This window comes from Manis pentadactyla, chromosome 10 (assembly GCF_030020395.1).
Source record: "Manis pentadactyla isolate mManPen7 chromosome 10, mManPen7.hap1, whole genome shotgun sequence".
Taxonomy (NCBI): Eukaryota; Metazoa; Chordata; class Mammalia; order Pholidota; family Manidae; genus Manis; species Manis pentadactyla.
In genome coordinates this window covers 113,430,507-113,449,381 of record NC_080028.1, presented here as the reverse complement: position 1 = coordinate 113,449,381, position 18,875 = coordinate 113,430,507, and the positions used below count along the sequence as shown (strand labels likewise).

The 18,875-nt window shown below is 36.9% G+C and overlaps 1 protein-coding gene across 2 annotated transcripts in view; it reads left to right on the top strand.

Moving 5' to 3' along the window:
- LIN7A (lin-7 homolog A, crumbs cell polarity complex component) overlaps nt 1-18,875 on the top strand; it is a 128,163-nt gene that overhangs the window by 38,332 nt on the left and 70,956 nt on the right. Inside the window, exon 2 of one of the 2 annotated variants that reach the window (XM_036912332.2) lies at nt 4,543-4,661. The exons of the other annotated variant lie outside the window; for it this stretch is intronic. Coding sequence (XP_036768227.2) covers nt 4,543-4,661 — 119 coding nt within the window. The remainder of the gene's footprint in view (nt 1-4,542; nt 4,662-18,875) is intronic. 2 annotated transcript variants of the gene reach the window in all.

Below are 18,875 nucleotides of genomic sequence, written 5' to 3'. Positions count from 1 at the left end.
TTTTGTTTATTTGTGAAGATTTTACAAGATGATTTTAAGAGTATGGATTCCTGAGCCACATCTCAGATGCAGCCCAGGTTCTAGAGCTGCATTGCCAAGATTCAAATCCTAACTCTATAACTTGCTAGCTCTTTCCAGAGAGATGTAATTTTTAACTCTATGTTCTCAGTTTCCTTTTCTGTTAAGTGGGGATAATAATAACACCTAACTTATAGTCCTGGTAAGAGAAATAAAATGTTTAGATCAGTGCCATACTAAACACTGCACGTGTCAACAATTAGTATTTTAGGTAGTGTTGTTACTAGAATCCCCAGGGTGTATGTTAAGAGTCCATATCAGTGACTGAAGATCCTGATGTACAGACCATACCCCAGAACAAGAAAACCAGAAATACATGCAGGTAGGATCTTTTGTTTCTTCAGAGCTCCCAGGTGATACTAATGGGTAGCCAAGGCTGAGAATCACTCCTCCCTATCATTTAAAAGCTGTCCAGGTGACTGATAACCAGCAAATACTACCTGAGAGAGGTACACTAGTAAATGGAATAGGGGTTAATGTTTACCCAGGGATGAAAGACTTTAGCCTCTGGCCAAGAAAGCCTGCAGAGTGCAGAACTATTAAAAAAGTACTTTATGATAGAGGGAAAAGCTGCTAAAAGAAAAACCAGGATTTCAATGAAAAGAAAAGGTACAGGGTTTGGACTCAATTGGAGCAGGACTCCAAACCCAGACCTCCTGTTTATTAATGAGATATTTGAACTCTGTAATAGTCTCAATGTGAAATGTTTCCTTACCACATAAAGTTGTTACAAGGATAAAATGGGTTAAAAGATGTAAAGCTCTTAGCATACAATGGCCCCTACTTCATGGACAGTAAGGGAAAGTTTATTGGTATTGTTGCTTTTAGAAAGGCAGGATTATGGCATGTGGGGTGTGAGAAAGAATGAGGGGGCAAGGGAATGATGGGGCCCAGTATTTTGATTAGCTAATGGGATAAACAGTAGAGATCTGGACTGGAGAGTTGGTAGACAAGAGGAGGAGTCTGTTTCAGGAAAAAGATTCTGATTATCTTGCTTTCATTGTGTTTGTCTAACAGCCTCCCCAGTCTTTATCTAATATTCCTCTTAATCTGAGCTATTTTAGTAAATCCAAACTTCCATATTGGCAACCAAATTTGGTAGCATAGTTTCATCAAATAAGTGTCAGGGGGTTCTGAATAAGATCCTTAAGGGGACTCATGAGTAAATGACACACACTTAATTGCAACAGTTTTAAGAACACATATTTTGCTGATTCAGTCTCTTTTGACTTCCTCCCAGATCCCGGCCTTGCAGTTTCTGGTAGACTCACAGAGGTAAAGGAATCAGAATTTCACTTAAACTGCAGGCACACCAATTTATCCCTTACCACTTCTTTGCAGTGCCAGCCACGTCTAGGCTAGCGGGATGTGATCTCTTCCACTTTGGGTTTTACACCTCTTTTGGCTTTTACTCACTGCTGTGTATCCCATCATCTCATGCTGATAGATCCCCTTGGGTGGGTTCCAGCAAGATGGTTCAGGCCCCCGTGTGCACCGCTCTCCACTTCTCTCCCTGTGATCAGATGGACATAGAGGGCAGGCAGATCATCCAATCCACTGCCTGTGCAAGTAGGAAAGGATTCTAGGCTTCCTTCTTGCTGGAACACTCCTCACACAGCTGTTGGAAGGCAAGCAAAAGACCAAGTGCTCCGTCCAGGCGAACAACTTGTTCATTCAACAAATGTGTATCTAACATCTAATATTTGTCAAGTATTCCACATTGAACTATGGATGCAATGACAAGTTATTGTTCTGGTACCTCAAGAAGCTTATAGATTTGGCATATGTAAAGGAGATAAACATGCGAGTAGAGGTATAGCAGAGAGAAGAAATTATTGCAATGGATGAGTGAATAAATAACTGTGGGAACACAGACACGATGGCAATGAAATCTGCCTTGGAGAATCAGGGAAAGCATGTCTAAGGGGATGCTATAGAGACCATGCCTTCTCTACATGACCTAAAACACCCTCCGTGATGTGATTTCTTTCTACTGTATCTTTTGCTACTCTTATCCTGCTTTCAGCTTCAGCCATACTGAACTCCTTTCAGTTCTCTGAATGCCCCATATTCTCTTGAAAAGACTTTAATTGCTATTTATTTCCCTTTTATCCCCCCTGCAGCTACTACTTGGGACTCTGCTTAGCTGTCACTTCCAGAAAGAGTACTCTCTGACCTCCTGGAAGACGATAAACGTCTTTGTTACACATCCATACACTAGCCTGTAGTGCTGCATTTATAGCACACACCCACTTTATTGTGTGCCTGTGACCCCACAAAGTGGTAAATTCCATGAAAGCAAGAGCAACCAGTTGTCTCCTTCACCACCACTACTGTGTGTCCCATGCATAGTCAGTGCCTGGCACTACTGGGTGAATGAACTAGTTATATTCCAGAAAAAGGGGATTATATTCCAAGCCATAGAGGCATGGAATTCTGGGGCATATTTCAGAATAACAAAAATATTGGATGGCCAAAGTGTAGGACTGGCAGGAGGAGGTTTCTAGAGATGAGTCCAAAGCGGTTGTTAAGGACCTTGCATGTAACTCACAGTGGTCTGAGTTTCATCCTGCCATCAGTAGGAAGACAGAGAAGGTTTTATGTGGCTGAGCATGACAGTGTTTATCATTCAGGACAATTGCTCTGGAGGCAGCTTAGAGAATGGACTGAAAAAGAAAAGACAGATTTAAAGAACAGTTAGGAGGTGTTTTAGTACTATGGCTGGAAAATAACAAAGGCTTCCCTGAAGTAATGAAGCAAAGGGACTCCATTCCATTTTTGAGACAGAATCTATAGCCCTTGCTGACTAATTGCATGTGGTGGTGAATGTGAAGGATGATGCCGGCGTCTAGCTTGGAGGACTGGCTGGGTGAGATGCTATTAATGGAAATATAGAATAGAGGAAGAAAATAACTAGTTTCAGGAAAAAAAAATGAGCTCAATTTTTAAAATACCAAGAGTTCCATGGACCTACGGGCATCTAGGTAGTCTTTTGTGCAGTTAGAAATGCGTAAAACTCTTAGCTGGGTACCTTATGTGGATGTGGCATATTGTCCAATTAAATGCGGTGACTTCCACTTATGTACAAAGAGACAAACTTTAGAAGCTGGCACTGGCATATTAATTTCATGATTTGTGCTTCTTTGAGCCACAATTGGCAATCAATTGGCCATACTTCAAGGGAGAGTACCCATTAAAATAATTTATTGGTTGTTTTCTTTGGTTAGATACATACACCTATGTGCCAAACCCACCCTAATTGGGAGGTGGTAATGATAAATAGCTATGCTGTTATATTTCTTTGTCATTTGGCTGTGAACTCAGGAAGGAAGTGTGTCTTATTCTTCCTGTTAAACTTAGTGCCAGGTCTTATAGGAACAGAAATTTGTGGGTGGATGGATGGATGGATGGATGAGTGAGTTTATGATCTGATGGCAGGGATGTGGGATACTTTCTGAAACTAATCACTTTGGAATTGAAAACCTCTCCCCTGTATATAAATGTCTAAGTGACTTTTCAGTGAGTTAATAACTACAGCAAAAGAGGTCGAAGAGATCATCTTAAGTAATATTTAAATGGCCCTTCATTTTCTCTTAGTGATACCAAACCAACCTGGAAGTTTTAAAGCTATGACTATACAAAGATTATGCTTCTTTTATGCACTAATCTGTGATTCTGTCAAGTGAAGGAAGCATTTAAATTAATTGTTGTCGAACGTCTTTGGCTTGGTACTATACACAAAACTGGTGGGTGAGTATATGATCAGATACTTATTTTAGGAAGATATAACTTTATGGATCATATGAAGAGGCTGGAGAAGAAATGATTCCAGTTGGACAGTAGACAGGTGATGATGACACCGGGAATAATGCAGTAGCTGCTAAATGGAGAGAGTTCATTAATTAGTTGATTCATTAATGAAATATGGATTCACTGTATATACAAGACTCAGAATGCTATGGTGACCAAACCAGATAAGTTCCTACCCTTTGAGAGTTTACAGAGTAGTGGAAGAGATGCACATTAATCAAATCATCATACTAATAAACATTAAATTTCAGCTGTGATAAATGTGGTATGGGAAAGAAAAAGCCAAACTGCTAACACCATCTCATGGGTAACATTGGCAGAACTCATTTGGTTATTGGGGTGTCAGAATAAATGAAAAACATGTTTTCTGCTCTTCTTTTCTCAAAGAATATTCAAAATGATTTGTGTGACAGATGTAACATACATGAAATGCCATCAAAGAAGATGTATTCAGTGACAAATTGTGTGGGACAGATTAAAATGTCCTTTTACCAAAAGATGAGATCAACAAGCTATGAATTATAAATTCCAATTTTGCAATAATTCCACTTACTTTTTTCATTGTTACCATTCATTTGGAATTATGGTGGTACATTGCTAATGAGATACAGTTTATTCTAGATCTCTCCATTTTGATTTTTTTTTTTTATTCAGATGTTGCCAGAGCAATTGAATTACTGGAAAAGCTACAGGAATCTGGAGAAGTACCAGTACACAAGCTACAGTCTCTCAAAAAAGTGCTTCAGAGTGAGTTTTGTACGGCTATCCGAGAGGTATGACATGAAGATTTTAATAACTATGTTCAGCCATATGCCTTCTGAATAGAGAACATGTCTTTTCCACACAGTTGAGATAGTTAAGATTGGAACTACATCTTAGCTTTCTGTTTTTAGCTCCTTGGACAGATGATAAAATATAATTTAGTTTGCTAAATTTGTGAATTAAAAAAAATCCAGTCAAGATTTACATTCATATAAAACCAAATGTTGATCTTATGGTACCAATGGAGTGACTGCCTCAGCAGGTAAACTGTTAGGTGGAGTCTCAACTATTCAGTGGTCACATGAAGTTACCTGAAATTCAGTTCAAAGTAGTCATAATTAGTGGGGGAGAACCTTTTCCTAAAAGAACACTCAGTTGAGTCTTTCACAGGTAAATCTGAAGAAGGTACCTCCTATTGACTAAAATCTTAACTTTCCAGACATAATTGTCTAGTGCAATAATGGGAAATCTCTAAACAGGCAAATATGCCCTTCTAACAAATCCTGTAGTGCTTCCCTGGCTAATGGTTTCAAGAAGCCTAAGGTGAAACAAGTGTGTAGAAATGACTCTTTGAATTTTGTAGGGACTGCGGTGGAATTGACTAGTCAACTGATGTATTTAATTGGTTACAAGAGAGTTCACTTGAGATATATATATATGACCTATTGTGTTTTGAATAAAATAATATTCAGTAAGCACATCCCTTCCTCCCCATCAGTTACTAAGTAATAATACACTAATTAGAACCTAAAATCCATTAATCCAGTCTCTCTGCCTTGTTAGAAGTCCCCAATAATGAATTACCTACTGTCGTCCTCTCCAAAGCCAGATGAACCCAGTGACTACCTGGAGAGTTCACTGTAAGAGAAGCATACACCCCTCAGAGTGCTTTATGAACCTCTGTTCCTCTTTACAACTCTACTTGTGGCTAATGCACATTCCTTTACCTCAACTATGCTGGTTTATGAGTAGTCACTAGGTGGGAAAGACCAAGGGAGGAAGACTAAGGAGAGCCATACAAAACCTCTTTCACCTTGGAGTTAAGCTGTAGTCTACCCAGTGTGGTTACAATTTGGATTTTGCTGAGATGTGCTGTAGACTTTTTCTGCTAATTCTTTATCAGGTGAAGTTATGCTAAATCTTTATCCGGCAGAGTCGTTATTAACTTTTGTTTATAATAAACACAGCTTGAGTAAATAATCATAATTATGTATCCAAGTTCTAACCTCTGAATTTGACCAATGGCTGAAAGGGAATCTCTCAAAGTACGTGAATTCTTGGCCACTGGCTGGTCAGTGGGAAAGGTGTAAGATGTGTGGAAACTCCATTGGGTTCCCATCAGTTAAACTCCCGTAGTCACTCTGTAGATCAAGGTTAAATCCCCTATACACTCTTTTCTTCCTTCACATAGCACTTCTCCCCAAGATCTGGCGGCTGACTTTTTCATTTTTAGCTTTTCTATCATCTCCTACTTTCCACCGAACTAACTAAAGGATAGGACACATCAAATATATTATCTCTTCACTGGAAATTTGGCTTGTGATCAGTGCAAAGTCCACCTTCATGGAAGTTACATACTCGTGAGAAAAAGATGATAAATAAAGGTCAGAGAGTGGCTAAACGATGGAGTTAAACAAAGCAGGATGAGGGGAGTAGGAGTAAAAAGCTCTTTTAAGTTAGGGTGGAAAATAACCTGACCAGGTAATGGAAAAAGTCACAGATACCAGGGGGTCAGAGCGTTTCAGGCAGGGGAAGCCCCACACACAACACTGTAGAGGCAAGAATGACCTTAACCCGCGGAACATCCAAAAGCCACAGTGTCGCTAGGGACATAAGCAAGGGAGGCTTCCCGAGGCAGGCTGGGGGCAGATCATAGAAGGTCTCGCAGGCCACAGTAAGAACATTGGATCTTATTCTAAGCATGGTAGGAAGCCTGTCTCTATGGGCTAATGGCCTAATTAGATTTTAAAAGGTCTCTGGCCGTTGTGAGAATGCAAGTATGTGTGCAGGAATAGAAACTAGAGAGCGCATTAATGAAGTAATGAGCAGATCAGGTGTGAGGAGAGAGGACAGCAGACCAGACTAAGGTGGCAGCCGTGCATGTGGTGGGAAGTCGTAGATATTTTTTGAGAGTAAAGTCAACAGGAATTGTTGATGAATTGAGTATATGGATGAGAGAGAGCAGTCTCAATGATCCTTAGGTTTGGGGTCAAACGATTGGATGAATGGTGGAATACTGATACGGGCATCTTTGGGAGTGGACGTGTTGGGGAAGACTCTCCAGGAGCACTTGTGGTTGCAGTGAATTGACGATGCTGTTCAGATACTCAAGTAGACATGTGCTGCATGTGAGTAAGTCTGGAGGCCGGGGAGAAGTTCCAGTGGGAGGTGTGAATGTGCTGTGTGTCTGCTTAAATGACAACACAGGCTTTGTGCTTTAAAGAGTCTTCTAAAGGAAAGGAGAATGAGACTAAAAAAGGAAGTAGATATGCAGACATGGTGTAGGGATGACAAATTACGGTCCTTGTCTGTGGTAAAGTGTGGCATGTGTATCATTTGTGGTTTGTGAACATCTATAACTGAATCATAGGAAGTCCAGTAATTTCATGGGGGGAAAGGATGATATAATTTATATACCTGAGATTTTATAAATGTTAACTCATAAGATTAATTTTACATTAATAATGTTCTTATAATAGCTTTGTTTTTAAAAGCAATGCACTTCATACAGAAGCTCTTTTGGTCACTTTCCTGGGCTCCCCTCCACACCAGCTGTGTGCTATTATTTATATTAGTTAAGTTTGGAATTTTCTTCATTATTCTTATTGTATCACTTTGTATTAACTGTGGGAAGTAAAGGTGAAAATAGCAATATTCATACAATTTATATCATACAATATTATTATGAATCCATCTACAGTTCTTTAATAAAAACATAAAAGTTGAATACGTGTTGCCAGACAGGTGAATCCACAAACCAATAAAGAAAAGCACAACTAGGAATTATAACAATGTATGACAATGAATATCCGAAAGTTAAATTTTATTGATTCAAGAATCTGTTCAGTCCTGTTCTCTGGGTACTGACTGGTATGCTGGCACGAAACTTTTGGAGTTTTGGTTTTTTACTCAATAATGCCCAGAATCTCTTTGGTTACCTATTTGAGTGTTTTAGAAATATTTGCTAGTTAGTAATAACTGGTGTGAAAAATCACAAATTGTGCCATGACAGGTGGAGAAAAGAACAAGAACCACAGTGCCATCATTCTTAGCTTCATTCACCAGAGCAAAAACAGAGACAGGTCATATCATGGCTAGCAGGACTGTAAAACCCAAGTCAGGCTTAAAAAGGAAGTGGGGCAACCTATTGCCAACATCTTTTTCTAATTGCCTTACACAAGTCTAACTGTAGTCACTGTTACATGTTGAGGCAATCTGTATTCTGCTTTACCTTCAGATGAAACCACTGAATCAGCTCTGGGCATAGGTGTAGCACGTTCATGCAAAGACTAGTTTAGAAATTGTATTTATTTTATAAGGAAAATGGATGATTGAAAGAGATGAGACATTTTCTGTACTTAACTATTTTTCTGTAATTTTCATAAAGATTGAAAAGTTTTTCTGGACATCAGTACTGAAGCAAGACCATCTACATACACAGCTAAGGAAGGCATCAATCTGTTAATAAATTGATCGTGAATAGATTTTGCACTTGAGTGCCAATCCACATATAGCTTTTTTCACAGTCTACAGATAGTAGTTGGCAATACTTGTCTTGATTCTGTTTTATGGCTGAAGGATCTCAAAGGGGACTGATGAACAATTAAATTGCACTTAATCTGTGCAAGTGATTTTGGGGGACGTGGCAGATAAATAAGCTGATACACAATGCTGCTTTTCCACAGTCAGAGGTCTTGCTGACAAGAGAAAGTTCCCACAAATTTTTGGATGAGAGATGAAATAAAAAATTGTACAGTATTGATATTTTCAGTAAAAAGCATTTCTGTGATTTTAAGTGGCTTCCTCAAGTTTTAGTTCACCACCATATTAATTAGCTTGAAAGAACTAAGCTTTCAAACTGAAAAGAAAGAACCATAAGGATTGAAATATAAGGATTATAAAATACCAATTTTGGATGAGAGAATTTACTAAAAGAACTGAATTACACTTCAAATAGCTTGATTGGCAAGACATGGACTCTTTCCCGACACTTTCATATTCTTCATGCCTCAGAGAAGGAAATCAGTAGTTTTTGAGTGGTCGTGTTTTAAGAGGATGTTCAATTTCTGTAACAGAGTACAAAGAAATTCTTTCTGAAAATAATAAAAGAGAATTAGCAATCTACTTACTATCCACAAGTGTAGAGACGTTCAGGCTCCCTGCTCTCCAGGGCGATGTGCTCTGTTGGTCTGGGCGCAATGTGTGTCTGAGAGTGGCCTGTGGTCAGTACTTACTCCCACATTTCTTAAGGTCACATGCATGGTTGCACCAAAAAGGCAGAATCAAATGACATAGTCCCCAAAAAACTGCTTTTCTTGGCCAATCACCACGGAAGTTCCTGTTTTCTAATGTAGTAGAGTGTAGAATAGGAAAATAAAGCGACCCTATATGGAATCTATCAGTCTGTGATAGTTGGTAGGATTGTTGAATAATATTCCTGTTGTGCTCTCCTCTTTATTAGCACGTCACAGTTGGATTTTCCCATACTCCTCAAAGCTAGATGCGAGTATGACAATCACTCTAAGGAACCATGAGCGGGAGTGATGAGTGCCACTTCCTGGTGGAAGTCTTTAAGTCAGTGCATGATTTGCTATGTTCCTTTCCCTTTGCCATTTGACTAGTGATGCTTTATATGACAAATGACTAATCAGCCTGGGTTGCAGAGTGAGAAAATAAGAAATACAGGCTTTTAGCCCACCCTGTATGAACATGTAACCTGAGCGAGAAATAAACCTCTGTTACTTTAAGTCCCCAAGATACTGGGGTTATCATACCGCAGCATAACCCAAGCTATCCTGACTGATAAATCACAATAAGCAAGGCAACTGGCCTTGGATAAAGCGGTATCAACCCCTCCTCTGCTTATAGCGAAACTGATTTTTAAGAACTATGGTGTATTTATAGTCATCTGTGATCAATCTTTTAAAAACTGTATGAAACTGGAACCAGTATAAGTACCCATGCCCATTAGGTGGTTCTTAAGTTTTTAAATTTTGAGACCCTTGGGTCATAGATTTTGTTTGCTTCTAGACTATATCCCATTTGCTGCTCCTCTCACTTTTTTCTTCCTGAGGGTGGAGCTCATTAACCATCCAGCACTACCTCCCACCCTAAATCACATTTTCTTTATAAAAGGATTTCTTTGTTTTATAGGCTTAAAGGCATAATCAACATAGAATAAATAGTTAGGCTGTATCACTCTGCTCTTCAAGTGCTCTTAGTCTCCAATGAGATTATTTTTCCCTAGAGTGATCTGTAGATTGGGAATTATCACCTCAATGCCTCCCACCAGTAATATACACAAAGCTACCATGAGGCATTAGGCCAGAGCAGAGGGAACAGCAAAGCCATCAGAGCAGTGTTGAGGTCAAGATGACCAGTGTTTGAATCCCAACTTGGCTACTTATTTTGACCTCTAAATCTTTATTTGTCAATGTTTAATGAATAGTACCACTAGCCTTGAGGTGATTCTGGTAATTATAGATCTTATATGTAAAGCCACCTAATACAGAGGCTGGCAGCCAATAATTACAGTCAATGTATGCTATTATTACTAAAGCACATAGTCCCAAATCTCACTAGGTATAGTGTTTTGGTAAGTCAGGAAGTGGATAACAAATGGGAAGAGCAATAGTAGTTTCTATAAACTAGGTCTAAGAAAACCCAAGAGACTAATAGACATACTCATTGTCCAACCATCAATCATTAAAGCAAAGTTAACTGAGCCATTGCACCCAATTTCCGCAAGTATACCGGACATAACATGAAGCGAGGGCTTGTCCTTGATGCTGTTCTGTACAACATCTTAAACTACTGTGTGGATGAAAATATAAACAGCAAATGTCATCAACTTTATGAGAAAACTAATGATTGGCTTATTATAGAGTATAGATTTGGAATTACCTTAAGAAAACACACATACATACAGAAATTCATGCAACTCAGTATCAAAAACATAAAAATGAAAAACAACCAGTCCAATTAAAAAATGTGCAGGAGACCTGAATAATCATCTTTCTAGAGAAGACATACAGATGGCCAACAGGCACTAGAAAAGATCTCAACATCAGGGAAATATATATTAAAACTGCAATGAGCTATCACCTTATACTTGTCAGAATGGCTATTATCAAAAAGAAAAAAATAACAAGTTGTGATGAAAAGGGAACCCTTGTGGACTGTTGGTGGTGGTAATGTAAATTGGTGCAGCCACTGTGGAAAACCATATGGAGGTTCCTCAAACTATTTAAAATAGAACTACCACATGATCCAACAATTCCATGTCTATGTTTATCCAAAGAAAGTGAAAACACTAATTTGAGAAGACAGATGTACTATTTTCATTGCAGCATTATTTACAATAGCCAAGATAAGGAAGCAACTTAAGTGTCCATCAGTAGGTGAATAGATAAAGAAGATGTGGTACATATACACAGTGGAATAATAGTCATAAAAAAGAATGAAATTTTGTCATTTGTGACAACATGGGTGGACCCAGAGGGTATTATGCTAAGTGAAATAAGGCAGAGAAAGACCATACCATATGATGTCACTTATATGTGGAATCTAAAACACAAAACAAATGAACAAACAGAACAAAACAGAAACAAACTCATAGATACAGAGAACAAACTGAAGGTTGCCAGAGGGGTAAACGTGGGGGGATGGACATATTAGGTGAAGGGGATTAACTGGTACAATTTTCTAGCTGTAAAATAAGTAAGGCGTGGGGACATAAAGTACAGCATAGGGAATATAGTCAATAATATTGTAATAACTATGTACGGTCATAGATGGTGACCAGACTTAATTGTGGTGACCATTTTATAATGTATGTAAAGGTCGACTCACTATGTGGTACACCTGTCACTCATACAATATTGTATGTCAAGTATTCTTCAAAAAAGAGAGAAAATGTCAACTTTCATTAATAGTGACAAGATGAGATGAAACAAGGGGAAGGAAGAGTTGCAGGAAGAAAGAGGGAGGGGGAGGGCAGGTAGGAAGAGGGTGAGAAGGAAGAAAAACAGGAAAAGGAATGAAGGGCTGAAGGGCTGTGGGCGGAACCATGGCTTACTGCGGCGGGAAGATGGAGTGACCATGCTGTGGAGTCAGAATGGGCACTGGAGGTGGATTCAGACAGCCCAGATTCAAATCCTTGCTTAGCCACTCAATTATATGATCTTGTGCAAGTTACTTAAGAGCTGTGATCTTGGCTTTGTTTATCCTTTTTTATTTTATAACAACTTCGTGGGACTACTGGGAAGATAAAGCGAATGAGATAACAAGTATAAAGTTCCTTGACTAATATAGGGCTAGCTAAAAGTGTAAGTAGTTAAGGAATAGTAACTATGCTGGTGAAAAAATTAAGAGAAAATGCAAAAAGATTTTAATATGTTCTAATAGGAATTTGGCTTCAAATATGGAGAATAAGGTCTGTAGTCACCAAACATCCAAACAAATGTATAGACATTTTTTTCTTTATCAGAAGCTCCACATTTTAAGAATGATGTTGACAATCTGCAGTGTTTTTAAAATAAACCAGTATAGTAAGGAATCTGGAAACCTTGTTATATGATGAGATGTTAAGGAATTGGTGATACTTAGCCACAAAAAGAGAAAAATAATGTGTGAAGTGATATTTGTCATTTACTATTTGGTAGGATAAAGGGAAAGGAAGGTAACCATGCTAGACAACTGATGAAAAACAGAAGAATTAAGATACCTAAGGATAACTAGCAATACCCAGCAGTGGTAGCTATGGGCTTACTTGTAATGTACGAAGCTTCCTTTATCAGCAGAGGTTAGATGGTCATATTCAAAACACTTTAGTGTAAGAGTTTTTAACTTAAGATCATATATAAGGTTAATGTTATAGGTGAAGTAAGAGCAAATATATACAAATATATTTGCTTTATTTTTTGTTTCCTTCCTCTTATGCACAAAACATGTTTATGGCAAAGTATGTTTTTAATGTTTTACTTTAAACATGGATAAAGTGGCATGGATTCATTATGTAATACGATCATCCTTGTTATATCATGACATCTAGCATAGCATTGCACAGAATTAACAAAATGTATCTGACATTAGGATTATGTGTATCTCTGTTCATATTGAATTTAGCTTAATTTGGCAGATGAAAAAAAGAAAAAAAAAGTGCTTGATGGCTCTTGCATTTCCTGGATTTTATTTGCATTGCTGAGTGTGATGGGACACAAAAGCCAGACTGTTTCTTCTGTGTTTCTTCTGTGATAAGTTTCCTGCCAATAAAAGCATGGAGTCAAGAAAGCTTAATTCTGAGCACCCTGAAAATACATCACACAATATATAATTTTCATTTTCTGGAGAAAAAGTTCAATTTTAAAAGAGTGGAAATGTACTAAAACTTTGATTTGCCCCAGCGTGTCTTGACACATTTCTGAACAAGAGGTACGCTAAATAACTGGAGAAAGCGTGATGGCATCATGTACTCTAGAAATGTTTGAACTGCTGCATTGCTCCGAACAACAACAAAAATGAAGAGAGCGCCTCTGTTCACTTGGTATAACCTACTTCTGAACTCTGACATTTTGCTAATATTTTGAAGCCAATTATGGTGAAAATAACCATTGTGCCATTCCACTTGGCATGCATTTGGGTGAAAACTGTGATTATTTCAGCAAAGCTCTGATTTTTATCTGTCCTGTGAATGCTGATGTCCGTGTGTGTGTGTGTGTGTGTGTGTGTGTGTGTGTGTGTGTGTGTTACCCCATGGATACTTTAAAGGTCATCTTCTTCTAACAGTAAAAAGTTTATTTTTCAAGCAAATGATGGAACAAAAATTTTGATACCGTGTGTACATGTGGAGAAAATAATGGGAGTTTCTGGGTTCAACATCCAGCTTGATTACTCAGGTGAAGAAGACAGAGGTTCAGCATTTCAGAGACTTATTACTTTCAATGTCGGCACGCATTACTGTCAAAGACTGACAATTATTCTAAAAGATGCCTTGCCTGCTCTGTGAAAAGTGGTCCAGTAATTCCACAGCCATAACCTGGAATCTATATTTTCAAGACTTTATTTAGAAATAGATCGAAGTATGTTCTTTTTACTATAGAAAGTTTCTTGGCTTTCCTGAGGATAAGTGTTACTGCACTTGGTTGAACTTGGGTCAGAAATTTCACTTTATTCATTTATTTGAAGTAAAAGATTGCTGTGTCTTTGAACCGTTTGGCAACAGAGTTTCATTTGTGGCTAGGACTTTTCATGGATGTTAAGACATAAGAAAGGCTAGTCATTAGATTCGAGATTCGCTATCTTACGTGGTTGCTGCTCGAAACACCTGCTCTTTTGGAAGGAGAGATTAGAGCCAAAAACATGAGACCTTTCCAGGACTGAAAGAGAGACATCTGGGAAGGAAAGGCAGTTGAAAATGAGAAAGTACCTTCTCAGTCTCTCCATGGGGAAAGGCTACTGTCCCTGGAAAGACTGCGAAACTCTTTGAAAGGTTAATTCTGCTTGGATGATTTAACACTGAAAAAAAGAATTCAAATGTCTTTCTTTGCTGACAGAAGCTGCATTGTTGATGCCAACCTTTCCAGAAATAACTTCATTTGACTTGAGGACAAAGGATGTGGTAGAACCTGAATTTCCCCTGATGTGTCCTGGGGAAACTGGTGTCTTGACTCAGGTCTGCTCCACTACGATTGGGAATTTGATTCTGTTTGCCATTACAATTGATGTGAACTGCAACTTTGACCACTTGCTGCTATTAAAACACACTCAAAATGGATTGAATACTTAAAGTAACAAATATTTCCACATAAAAGATCATTCCAAGTTTTAATTTTTTCCAAGCCAAATAAAGCAGCCTTCTCATGGAATATATTTTAAGCAGATAAAAAAGTTTTCTTTTTTTTATGTGGTTTGGTCAACTTGGAATTGTTGTTTTTTTCCAGGAAGATGCCATTAATTTTCACCCCCCCCTAAAAAAAAAAAGAGTTGCATAATCCTTTGTAATATGTGAAATTAGTTAAATGTCAAAGGCAAAGAGAAAAAAGGCACAAACATTTACACAGATGAGTGTGTTTTTCTTGGGATAACACCAGAACTTCATCAGGTTCTCTAAAAGGTACATGATATCTCCTTCCACCCACCCTCAAATGAACATTACTTCCTAATAAGGGATTCTGGGATCAGCTGAGAAATACTACTTTACTTGGCTAGTTGGTCTCTATCTCTAAGGTCCTTCAATTCTGTAAATCTATAGTTACATAGCAGATAACCTATGTTTTCTTCATGTAGTTTACAAGGCTGAGCATGTGTGGATTGTAGGAATATGTGACTATGTGTGACTCTATGAATGGGATTAGGAAGATGAATGCAAAGATTTCTAAACTGAAAAAATAATAAAAACTAAATGCACTCATTTATTTATTTTTTTGGAGAATATAATCTATAATTGTATTATAGAAAATTGAAAAAAGCAGAATGACAACATAACTCACTAAAAAAGAATTTTTAAACTATGTTATAGTTCTATTTCTGCAGCTTTTTCAGAGAAAAGTCACATTTGTAACAATGTGAAAAATGTTAGTAACATCCACATGTCACTTTCTGGTAGCAAGAACAGGGTCTGTGTAGCAGGAAACATCTTAGACTGTAATTGCACTAATGGGTCATTGATCTTAAAAATATTTAAACAGACACAGTCTCTAATTGAATGCTGTTAACATAATCATTTGGTAAATACTCAACTCAAACCTTTCTATTTGCTATTATAAATGATAAAATAAACAGTACATATTTCCAAAAGCTTATAATTACATGTACTTACACAGTAGTTCAAAATAATAGAGTCCTTGGAGAAGTTGTATTTTCTATCAGTCAGATAAAGTCAACATTCTCTCTTCTTTGGAGATCACAGGACTGGAAATCAGTCTATTTTTGGCACCATGGATAACTTTTTTTTTCAGTAAATAACTCATTTAAGCTTTTGCTTCAGTATTGCCAACATATGTGGAAACAAGTCCATTTGTAGAAGCCACCTAAAATGAATGTTAAGTTAAAATCAGCATTTTAAACTGAATATGATTTGCACATAGAAAAGGAAATGAAATTAGTATATCGCTTGTAATTCAAATATATGCACGGCAATTATTAATTTTCTCCCGCCCTCCCTTCCTTCTTTCCTTCTTCCTTTATTTTTTCTTTTCATACAAAATTTAGGGCTGAAAACTGACCACTACATCTTGTATTCACCACGTCCTTGTTTTTTATAGAGTCTCAGTGCTTGTGTGTTTTGCTCAAATGTATTTATTTTAATTGTATTTTTTTAAAATACTATGAAAAGGTATGCTGATGAAATTTTTGTGGATGGTTTTTTTCACATAATATCATACTGCCAAGATTCAATCATATTTTTGTGTTGCTGTAGTTCATTTGTTTTGACTCATGTGTGGTAATCCACTGTATGAATATAACACAGTTTATTAATTAACCCTCCTACTGATGAGCATTTGAGTTGTTCACAGGTTTCCACTATGACCCCTGGTCCTGGTGTTAACCTAGATATATTTCTTATTAGATGACCAAGATTTCTTTTGGGTATAAATCTATATATGGAATTTCTGGGTTATAAGGTATAAAAATCTTCAATGTTCAACAATTTTCAAGCTTGGTTGCTCCTATTAATACCCCAATAAACAATGCAAGAATTCTGTGTCTACATGACCTTTAACACTTGGCATAGGCACATTTAAAACTTTACCAATGGATATACTAAAATACTATCTCACTGTAGCCATTATTTGCTTTTAATTGTTCACTATATTGTTGAATATCCCTCTTTGTAATTATTGACTATATTTATTTTCCTGTGAGACATCAGTTTATGTATTTTTTACTGGTTTGAGCTTTTATGTTATTTTTTAAAACATATTTTTTTAATATAATCTTGTTACTAATTCTTTACAGATGGTATATATAGTGGATATATTCTCCTACTTTGTAACTTGTCTCTAAAATGTCTTTCATGAATACAATTCTTAATTCTAAGTATCCACATTTATATTTTTTTAAATAATCAATGCTTTTTTGTTATCTCAAGAAATAGTTCCCTACTCCAATGTCTAAAATATATTCATCTATATTACTACTAAAAGTAACAGTAACATTTTAACTTTAAAATTTATATTCTCAATCCATATCTATATAGTGTGAGGTAGGGATCCAATTTTGTCTTTTACCTATAAGGGTAATTATTTCTATTTCTGTTTATTGAATGATCCATAATTTCCTCCCTGATCTGTCATGTTAATATACACCAAAGACTGTACACACGGGTCTGTTTCTGGATTTCTGATTAATCAGTCAATTTATCTATCTCTTCATTCGTGCCCTGCTTACCTCATTTAGGAGAATCAAGGCAGGAGTCGGGGGAAGAGGAGCATACTTTTAATCCTAGCTAGTTGTGACCCTAGCTTTTGTTTTATTTTGAAATTTGTGAGGGTTTTGTGTGTCTGTGTGTAAAAGTAAATTAATAAAAGCAAGCCATGTGTGGGTCAATGGACAATGAGGAGTATGTGCCATAAACTAAAGATGATGATTCTTTCTGTTCCGATTCTGCTGCACCTGAGGTCCAGTCCAGGGGAGGAAAAAAAAGAACATAGACTAATGTTTTCAAAGAGAATAGTTTCACACACATGATTTGTTGGCCTCTTTCAATTTCTTTCATCAAGGTTAATTAAGGTTTCCAGTAAAGTCATCTATCTTACTCAAAGGAAGGCAGAGAATGTTGAAATCATCACAGCAAAATTAGCACCTAGCACAGTGTCCACCAAATAATGAAATTTAATACATATTTGTAGGATACATGAAGAAATCCATTAAAATGGCTCATTTTAATAAGAATATAAAGATATACTTGATTTTCATAAGTCTTGAATTTTAGATGGGACTCTGAGCTTTTACAAATCCCAGATAAAACATGATAACACCTCTCATTCAGAATAAGATCTCACTGATGTTAAAATGGCTTCCAAATTTGAAAGGTGATCTGTAATTATCACCAATATTTTATTTACACTTAGAATTGTTTCCAACCTTGAAAACTGACCTGTAATCAGAATCAAATTTTCAAGGTTTTTAAAATACATTTGCATAAATATATCCATTGCTGTGAAGCTGTGAATACATAACACATGGATTTTCATGTAGTAAATGTATACTTAGTGCATCTGGCATAAAGTTTACTAATGCTGACAAGGTGAGAAAGGAACCTTAGAAAGCACCTCATCCTGTGCTTTCTAAGGTTTCAAACCTTTGAGTCATGAGTTTTTTCATGAATCTGATGAAACTCTGGACTATTTATCTAGGAAAATGTGTATGTGCAAATATTTTTCTGAAAGATTCAGGGAGTTGGTAAATCCTCTGAAACTGATCCACTTGGCGTTTTGATCTATTGTAACATCTTTAAGATGAGAAAATAAGATCCAGAAAGTTCAGTGGTCTTCCAAGCTAGTTAGTGCCTGAGTTAGTACCAGAGCACAGTCTCCCAAATGCTAGTCTAGTTCTATCTGCACTTGCTATGGACAGTGGCAAAAACAGAACATTCTGAAATGTGGAAACAATGAAACCTTATTTCACTGCTTATCAGTAATGAGCTAAAATAATTGGAAAATTGCATCATGATTCCCATTTCCAGAATTCCTATTCATGTCAATGTTCCATGTGTACTGACAGCATTATTTAAAATTGCTGCCTCCTAGTTCTTTCTTTGCTTCATTTAGCACAAGATAATGTATTGTTTTTTAGTAATATATTCACTCATACATTTGTTATCCAAATTTCCAGGAGGCACTGTAAAATATTTTGTTACTAATGATTGTATAATTGGCTTTATGTTGCCAAAAGAGTTATGACACGTCCAGAAAATTTCAGCTCTTTCTGGAATAAATTAGTGTTTTGCGGACCAAACTTTAACAAATGTATTTCAGGATCTTTCACAAATATGCTTGCAGACT